Consider the following 9,673-nt stretch of genomic DNA (forward strand, 5'->3'; position numbering starts at 1 on the left):
GATATTGACTTTCTTGTCTCAACAACTGTAGCTGCCATTTCCTGTTCATTAGTTTCTAGGCTCACATAGTACTTCCTCACATACGGGGCTGTTGCTGTTGTCAGGGCCTCTTGTATGACCAAAGTTTACAAAGACAGCTAAGCCGCGTGTTTTCTTTTTCTCTACAGAAAAGATACTGTTGAATTCCCATTTTCATCTCTTAACGGTGTGAACAGGTTGCTGCAATGAATCTGTACTAGAACTGGTACAGAGGTGACTTGCCTAGGCCAGCCAAAAATAATAATGCAGAAGAAACTATCGCTTTCCTTTATCGTGGTACTCTGTCCTATCTCAGCCTTTTGAAATTCATGCGTTTTCAGTCTGTGCTGCACAGGAAATCCGTAGCTTTGGGACTGGACTTCTGCCTGCAGCTCCCCTACAGTTATGCCTTTTAGGAAAACTTTGTATTTGAAGATGAATGAAAAATTCAACAATGTGACAGCACAACCACAGCTTGAAACAATATTATAGAAAGTTTTTGTAAAGTGTGTATGTATGTACGCATACAATAACACTACAGCTCTGAGGAGAGGAGAGAGAATACCTCTTTCTTAAATCCACCATGAGCCAAAAATAGATTTATGGCAGGAGCTCCATAAAATATGCAAAGAAACTACCATTCAGCCTAGTTCCGTGAGAAACAAATAAGATAAAAAGCAGGTCAATTTACTTGTCAGAAGACCTGCTAATAAGCTGTTAGTATTGGAAAGTTCTTATAACATCAGTGGGTATTAACTTGGGTGCCATTTGTTAATTTCTTTCTATCTATATAGACATGTTATAGCATTTTTTTTGTCAGTGCTAGTCCTAGCAAACACTGATGGAGAGATTTCTGTGCCAGGGATGAAGGTATAGGCACCAGATGGGTTATTAACAAAATACTAGGGCTCCAGCCCAATATCAATTGATTTCTGTTAATTTCTGTTACGGACTTCTAAATAGTAAATACATCATGGTCAACATCCCAGGAATTTTTACTATGCATTACCTTTTGAAGCAAACTGTAGCTTACAATACTCAAGTGGCTTTAAGTAGTTTTTACAATAGATTTAAAAACTTTGCTAGATGTGATGTGCACTTCCAGGTTACAAGACACCCAAAGGCTTATGGAGTAACAGTTCAGCAGCACTTGCCTTCAGTTGTGTCCTTTTCTGAGAAGTCTCCCCAAATTTAGACCATGTTCATCCTAAAGTCAGAAATTAAGTTTCTTAGCACACTAAATTTGACCAGTGTACCATGTAAATTTGACCGTGGGATGTTTCTATCATCTTTAATTCTCCTCTGAATACTTTGAGCTCAAGCAATGTGACGTGAGGTGGAACCCCAATGCTGAAAAGTCAGATCCCAAAAACTTACATGCTTTTAACACTCCAGAGAACTTGAAAAAAAGTATATTTTCTTTATCTTTTTCATAGCCTAAGGCATTTTATCCTTGAAAGAAACATTCACTTCACATTTTCAAGCTTTACTTTATAACCATGAAGATGAAAAAGCTTTCTCTTTTTTCTGATGAAAGTTGATATTCTTACATAATACTATTCCAAGTGTCAAATGCATAAAAAAATGCCAAATATCTCAGCCTTTTCAGTGCAGTCATGTGTTGGCAGAGTAACACGTAGAAGATGAATAAATGCTGGGCTAAAAACAGTGTGGTTGGGTCCTGAGGATAACAGTGTAACTTTACAAGCTGAAGGTTTGAAATAGGACAGGTCTCTAGAGTACAGCCAGGAGCTGCGCAGGAAGGGCATCGGTGTGTGTAAAGATGTGCTTAGACATGGCTTCGGGGCCTCAGGGAACAGCCATTACCTGGCACCAGAATGTGAAGCCTTGGCTTTGAGCTTATGAATATTAAAATCCACAGTGACAGCTGTGATGAGTCATGCAGATTTAACTTCATCCCTCCTTAGTTTTGGGTGCAGGTTAATTGGAGCCTATATCCCAGTTAAAGGAAGCAGAAGGATAAATTCCTGAGAAAGAATTGTGTAAGACTGCAAAATTGCTGTAGTTCTTCGCTCCTCCCATGATGAGGTAGCTTGAAGTGAATATAAATAAACACAAAATCCCTAATGATGCTGGCTCTAAAAAGTGAAGAACTGGGTTGACAGGTGATTAAATGATTCAGTGTATCTCTGCAAAAACTTCCCCGTGGTGATTCCTCAAGAGCCATCACCCAAAGGTAAAACGTTCTCTGGCCAGAAGTTGGAGCTGAATTGGCTATAGCAACCTGGCCTTTTTTTGAGAGGTATCCCAATAGTAGGAAAGAAGGTGAGATTCAAGGCAAATACAATTTCTCACTAATGTAAGAGGTCAAACTCATGCTTGATGCCCTTTGAGATTCATTTTAAGATTCAGGTCCCTATTTCTGTGAAAAAGTTCTATTGGGTAAAAGGGTCCATGGGCATTAATAATTAGCTGTATGTACCTTTTTAAAAGGAGACATGCACAAATTAAGACATTGAACTAAAAGCCCTCTAGGGAAAACTGATTATATACTTTGGAATAATACAATAATACATCAGTTATGCTAGGAGTATTACTTATCTGCAGAAACTTCACAGGACTTCTCTGAGGCTGGTTGCTAAAGACAGTTATCGCAATCCCCATTTTATAGATGGGTACAAAACTGAAGCTCAAGAGTAGAAATTAATAACCTAATATCACTAGTAGCAGAGCAATAATGCTGCTTCTAAATTTTTCTTATTAATTTACAGCTCTTAATTTTACTGCTAACGAACAGATAACATGATTAGCTGTGAAACACTTTAAACTAGAGGAAAAGAAAAATATAATTGAAATAATACATACATTATCCCAATGAGGGCGTGTGATTTCTTTCTGCTCTGGTATATAGGAGATGTAAACAAGAATGTACAAACCTTCCTGGCTTACTTCATCTTGACTAATAACCAGCTGGGCAAATACTGTGTTTCTTCGCCTTTGCTTAGAAATCCATTTTCTCATATAAACCCAGTATGCATATTCGTTGGCGTTTTTAATATGACACACATTTGTTTATTGTATCTGAAGAAAATGTCTTGGTATCAGATTGACCGTTATAAATAAAAGAATGTATTTAGTTGCTTAAACGTACACACATCCAAATATATTTTGTTTAATTACACTCAAAACTTCATTTAGTAGACAGAGGGTATAAATTCTCCTAATCTTATGGCAAGGCTTCTATAATAAATTATAACACAACAATATAGGACAGAACAATAGAATGCATGTCTTCTGTTTGGATTTCTTGTAAGATTTTTTATAGGTTCTTTCAGAGACTCTCGGGTGACATCTACTGGAAATGAAAAAAAATAAAAATTAGAAAAAGAAAACATTTGACAAATAAGAGAAATGAATCATTTTATAAAATAAAATAACTGAATTATATTTTCTTCATCCTATTTCAGCATTGGTAGCGGAGTTCAAATATTATAACAAGTGCCACAAATTCATGAGCTTGACTTCAAATTCCTGAGACATTTAAAAACATATATTTTTAATGAAAACTGTGGTTTTCAAATATTCATGTCTCCAGGAGATGAAGCTTAAAGGAAAATAGACTTTTGATAAAATAAAGAGAGTTTGCAGTATGCAATCTCCAAGGCAGATAAAATGGGGAAATATCATTCCAGTGTGAAAATGAACCAATAAGAATGTGGACCTATTGAGGATCTGCCTGTTTCTTTTCAGCTCTGATAATAGAAATTATGCATACAGACTTTTATTGAATTTTCTTTCCACTGCTTTCAGAAACAAATCATAGCATGTCACTCATATTCTCAGATATGTGTTTCAAACACACAGCTAATATCTGATCCCAGTTAAAGACAATGGCATTTTAAAAACATTATAGACTTCCAAAAATACGTGAAATTTTGTGAGATTTTGGTTTTGTTATCTGAAGCTGAATACTAGTTAAATTAAATTAAATTAAATTAGTTTTTTTATTTAAGTGTTTGTGGTAATTCTATATTGTGCCATGCTTTAAGTATTATCACATAGCAGTTATTACAGCTTTTAAAGTATCACATAAAAGATAATTTTGATTGCTTTGTATTTTTCATTACACATTTTTCTCATATATATATAATTTTAAGTTTGTGTGTGTCTGTGTGCGTGTGTAGTCAAGAACTTCAAATTCAGGAATGCAAATTCAAGCATCTTTTCTGAGTTTGGTGGAGAACTTTCTGAGATTCTTAAAGAAATGTGTCAAAAACGCTCATACTCATTTTGGACTGTACACAGCAGTGCAGAACATGCAATGAGCATGAAAAAGAACCAAAAAGTAAGCCAAGAGACAGAAAGAAGAATTCTGTTTACCCTTTATTGGCTGCTTACTTATGGCAACACTTAACCAAGATTAATCATTGCATTTTAGGTGAACTACTCTCAGAAGCAGTATGAGTAGTATTAGGAGACAATAGATGCCTTTCTGTTACATTTCAAACCAGCACCACAGTACAGAAAATCAACCTGAGTAGGAAATTACCATCTGTGCTGTATCCATCTAAGCTATACATAGTCAAGTCATTGTTTTAAAGCTTTCTTTTTTCCTAATGAAAGTCAGAACACAAAGATTATCTTCATATTCACTTTTGTAATTAATCAGTCCAATATATACATGTAATTTCCTGTGGTTTATTATAAATTCCAGAAAGCACTTACAACTATATTGTTTAATGTTACTATAAAATGCTTTCTTATTACCAGGACAAAGTTATTTTGGGGACGGATTACCCTTTTCCACTTGGGGAACTGGAACCTGGAAAATTGATTGATTCAATGGATGACTTTGACAATAAATTGAAGGTATGACCTTTACATTTGGGGGGTTTTTATCACCTTTTTAAGCCTCTAGTTTTAGGCCTGAGATAAAACACTGAAAAAATCAGTGTAGTACACTGATTTCTGCAAAGGCTGGAAGAGGACCTTTAGTCTCTTTGCATCAGTTCACTTTAAAGAACAAGTAAAAGCTTTTGAGTAAAACATGAGTTAAGCACACACAAACATATATATGTGTTTTGTTTTTACAGGATAAACTTAAGGCTGGAAATGCTCTGGAATTTTTGGGTCTTAGCAGAAATCAATTTGAATAATTATGACGATACTAGAGAGACCAAACTTCGGAAATAGCTCTGAATGCTTAGGGAAACTTCAATTTGTATGTGCAATTATACAGATGAAAAATAAATTTGACAAGTATATTACAGTCTAGTGTTATTTCCAAACCAATAGCAAGGGTACTAGAAATGAGTACCCACAGGTATTTCTGTGCATTTGAGGATGTAGGTTGTCTTTAAACAATTTTTAAATCCCTGCTTTCATAAAAAAAAAAAAGGAAAGATTTCATCTTTTGCAGTTGTAATAAGAATCTCTGAATGATAATCACCGTCATGTTATTAGGACTTGATTCCCAGGAAAAAAGAAAATTATGAGAAAATTATGACTTGCATCCGTTACATGTCAATCTTTGTTATGCCCCCCAAAAAAATTTAAAAGAACCTTAAAATGGAATTTAAACATAATTTTGTTGGTGCCCAATAAAAGGCAACATTTGCCTTTATCCGCTGATTGAGATTGCGGCGTACCACGCTTCAGCTCAGCACTGCAAGTATAGCACTGACACCTTGTAAATGTTGTGATAGGATGAAAAAGGTTTATGTGGGGACTTGTGCTTTTCAGCTGCCTCCTACACCACTGGCAACTTACTAATCAGAAACAATTTGAACAATATGGTTGTAGGTGCAGAAATGATGTATTTGTGTGGGTAATACTTTATGCATCACTGTCACTGTCAAAATAAATACTAGTGTTTGGCAACAGTATGGTTTAATGTTCCATTCCTTAAAAAATACTTCCTACAAGTAAGGCTGGGTACTTTAAATGTTGAAACGCTAATGCTCTATCTAGTTTTGAGTCCTGCTATAGGAATGGAAAGATGGTTTACTTTATGGACTCTCGATTGAAATGGGTTTTCATGATTATCCAGTGAGTGCACAGGCATCCTCCTCCCGAGTCAGAAAAATGCTAATGAGCACTTGCAGTCTCCATTCTCATAGGATCGTTTGCCGGCTACGTGTGGTGTCACCATTCCTCTGTTTAGTCTTAGAACACTCCAGGAAGAAACAGTATTAGACAGAATTCGGTTTGTAGCTGTGTCTATAACTGTCCTTTTGTCACAGACTGAACGTGAAGGATGCTGAACATCAGCAGCTCCTGCTGATACCAGCCTCTGTTGGACTACAAAGAAGGCTTTGTCCTTCTTCACAGCGTCAAAAAACAAAACAAGTAGTTTGTGCAGGTTAATTATATGTGTTCCTAACTATTGTATTTGGATCTTTACTATATTGCTTCTCCAAATGTATTCCATAAATAAAAGACCATTGGACATCAGAAGCTGAAGTAGACAGCAGCTCACAGGTTTATGCCCTGCGAATATCATGTTTTCATGTAAGAGGAAAAGACGACCTAGATAAAATAGCTTTAACAATATCTGTTGTGCTCAGGTTTGCAAGACTTCTGTTGACCTTTTTTATTTAAATATCTATATGCAAGCATTGAGCTACTTATATGTACAATTTTTCAACCAGATTATTTTAATTAAATTTCAAAGTAGAAGAAAGGCAACTTCCTTCTCATGTAGTATTCTTTTCCTTCAGCATATTTGATTTTCACAGATGCTTAAATGGATTTAAGAGGAAAATGTATTGTGATTCCTACAGTACATTTTAATTGGATTAATTCTTCGGGGTTTTTTATGAATGAAACCTGTTAAGTGAGTGCGAATGCAATGTTATATCTTTGGGGACTAAGGTCCGGAACCTCTCCAATAACAAGAACGGTAGTTAATTACCTTAACCTGTGACTGAATAGGTGATTGCAGCACTCTGTATGGCAATTAATTAATGTGCATACCCTGCATAAATCATATTCATTATGCGCTGTCACTATTTAATGATGTTCTCCTTATTCTCAATGTGTTAAGATTTTTAAGACAGGGATATATATAATCTTCCCTACATCTTCCTTTATTTTCATTAACAAAGCTAATGTAAAATTCTAATCACAGTCAGACAAGAACATTCTTAATACTCTTTCAGCAATTATTGAAGGAATAATAAAAGCAAGTTGAACACCCAAACTCCATTAGTTTTACACAGTGATTTAAACAATGAGGTAAAACATTGAACTTCAAGATTGTTAAAGACACAAAAATACAAAGGGAAAAATCAGCTCCTAATTACAACAGAAGTTTTTGTAGTTAAATTTCCTCTGCAAATGCAGAATCTTAAAGATGATTTACAATTGGGAATATCAGGCAAGTAATGCATGGCTGTCCGTGCTGCATTATACATCAATATATTTTGTTAGTGTTCTGTTGGGTGTGGTTATAAAACTATAACTGCTTGTAGAAAATTTGCACTGAAGTTGTAAAAGAACAAGTTGTAACATAACTTTAGGTCAACAAAACTGCTGTAGAGTGCTAGTGGCGTATGACTAAACATGAGAAGTTTTTTGGAGCTCTCATTTTGACTAATGATGATCAGAACTTTAAGTAAAGACAAGTACCTTTTTGTACCCTTTGAACCCCAGATCCAGTAATCTCAAGCTATTGCTGAAAATCAGTAACTGAATACATAAAGCACTTAAGTTTTTTTCTGTCCTCTGTATACCTGAGTGCCCAGTGAGAACTATCTGCAAGCTGCATTACAGCAGGTGTTAGCATAGATTTAAATGGAGTTGCTGAGTAGACCGTGCTTGAAATGTAAGGAAATTTAGGAGGACTATTTTTTTTCCTGAAGGGAGGAGAGAAGGCTGCATTTCTTCACCCCACAGCCGTAAGAGACAGGATGTTTCATTCCAGCACTTTACCACGTAGGCTGTGTCACTGCTCGGGCACCTGAGTTCATCTGGGAACAAGCTAGAGGCTTAATGCTAGCCACACAAAAATAACATTTGGTAGCATATTATTATTTCAGGGTGAAATAGGAATGGTCAAAAGGTTTAGAAAGGGATCTTAATTCTTAGAGGTAGCTGAAGTGGGGGAGTTCGGAGAAGTTTCTGTTCAATGCAATGTGAGCATATGCATCTTCTCTGTGTACAGCAGAGTACCTGACTTGCTGGAGCCATCAATCTGGAGGGACACCAGGTATCGCTGGACAGCTTTAATTCCACCTTTTTGGCACCGAATTCCTGAGAAGTACTACCTGTAGAAGTTAGTTATTGCTTATAGAGGTGTGATTATCATACGCACCATACTCTGGAGATGTAGGAATTGCTGTGGGATTCTTAAGTGTTCCTGCACTGAAGAGAGACATGCTTTGCCTAGATGTTTGCTACTGTCGGTACCAGGAACAGAATTACAGGTGCATCATGCCTTTCACAAGCTTGACTTTTTCTTGCAGAATGATTGTAGTGACTTCAAATACATTAGAGCTTCCCACCTTCTCCCTGCAGCCTCTATTCACAGCTTTTTGCTCTGTCCAACACAACAATCAATTAGGATTTCCAGACATTTTAGCCCTTAAGACAGATGGTCTTTTATTCTGATGCCCCCAAACAACTTATTTCAAATCTGCAAGAATCAGAAAGGCAAATTTACGTTGTCCTCTCCATATGACAGCTTCTGCCCCCTTGTTTGTGCCGCTGTGCACTGTCTGTGAGGCAATACATGGGATCACTTGAAACACTTAAGAATGATACATAATCCATATGGATACACACATCACCATACTATAATTGTCAGACACGCACCATGCTAGCACCACCACTGACTTCACTGAGAAAAATGTGTGCTCCTACACAGCAGCTGTTCAAACTACAGCACGTAAGCACCAGCCAGATTCAAAACATCTAAATGCATTCTTCACACATATAAAATGTGATTGCTGATGGTGCCTATTTTTTTATTTCGATGGCAGAGATAAAATTTAATTGCCCCTAGTTAAAATAATTCAAAGTTGAAAAGAAGTATCATTGTGGTTTCTAAACCACTGCTAGAATTCCTACAAACTGACCAAAATTTACAATGTAGCAAAGGAGTAGAACCTTATTGAATGTTCATGATAAAATAAAGAGATTCATCTTTTATGTGACCAACGTTATGGTCTAGCCCAGAGCAGACCTTGGTCTACCAAAGGGCAGAATGGTGCAAACCTCGCACTGTGGTATTTGGGCAGGGTGACAGCGTCAGCCAACGCTTTTGCCTGGCAGGAAGAGGCTATTTACCCCGCTCGTGTTCCCAACTGACCGCCCCTCAACCGGGGAGACAGGACTGGAGCCCACGCAGAGGGCAGCCGCAGCTCCGGCAGGAGGCCGCCATAGAGAGCCGGGACAGAGACACGCACCCTGACCCTGCTGCTGTCAGAGGGAGTTTCCCCTCTCAGACGAGGAAAAACCCCTCGGTTCACCGCCGTTTCCCGAGGGCCACTGTCCTCCCCAGCCCGCCCCACTAAGCCGCCACCAACGGACCCTCAAGCAACCACCACCTCACACACCAACCACCGCCGCCACGGGAGGGCTTATCCACGCCGCACCACCCACAGCCAATCAGCGCCCGGCAGCCAGCCAATGAAGAGGCGTGCGGCGAAGACGTCACTTCCGTAATTCTAGAGCTCCCCTCTGAGGTGCGGCC

The 9,673-nt window shown here is 37.6% G+C and overlaps 1 protein-coding gene across 7 annotated transcripts in view; it reads left to right on the plus strand.

Moving 5' to 3' along the window:
* The window catches only part of ACMSD (aminocarboxymuconate semialdehyde decarboxylase), a 47,237-nt gene extending 41,376 nt beyond the window's left edge, over positions 1-5,861 (plus strand). For all 7 annotated transcript variants that reach the window (XM_074595018.1, XM_074595020.1, XM_074595022.1 and 4 more), the window contains 2 exons: positions 4,750-4,848; positions 5,073-5,861. In XM_074595018.1, coding sequence (XP_074451119.1) covers positions 4,750-4,848; positions 5,073-5,135 — 162 coding nt within the window. In that variant the 3' untranslated portion in view covers positions 5,136-5,861. The remainder of the gene's footprint in view (positions 1-4,749; positions 4,849-5,072) is intronic.
* Positions 5,862-9,673: the final 3,812 nt, after the last annotated feature.

The sequence above is a fragment of the Larus michahellis genome, chromosome 7 (genome assembly GCF_964199755.1).
Source record: "Larus michahellis chromosome 7, bLarMic1.1, whole genome shotgun sequence".
Taxonomy (NCBI): domain Eukaryota; kingdom Metazoa; phylum Chordata; class Aves; order Charadriiformes; family Laridae; genus Larus; species Larus michahellis.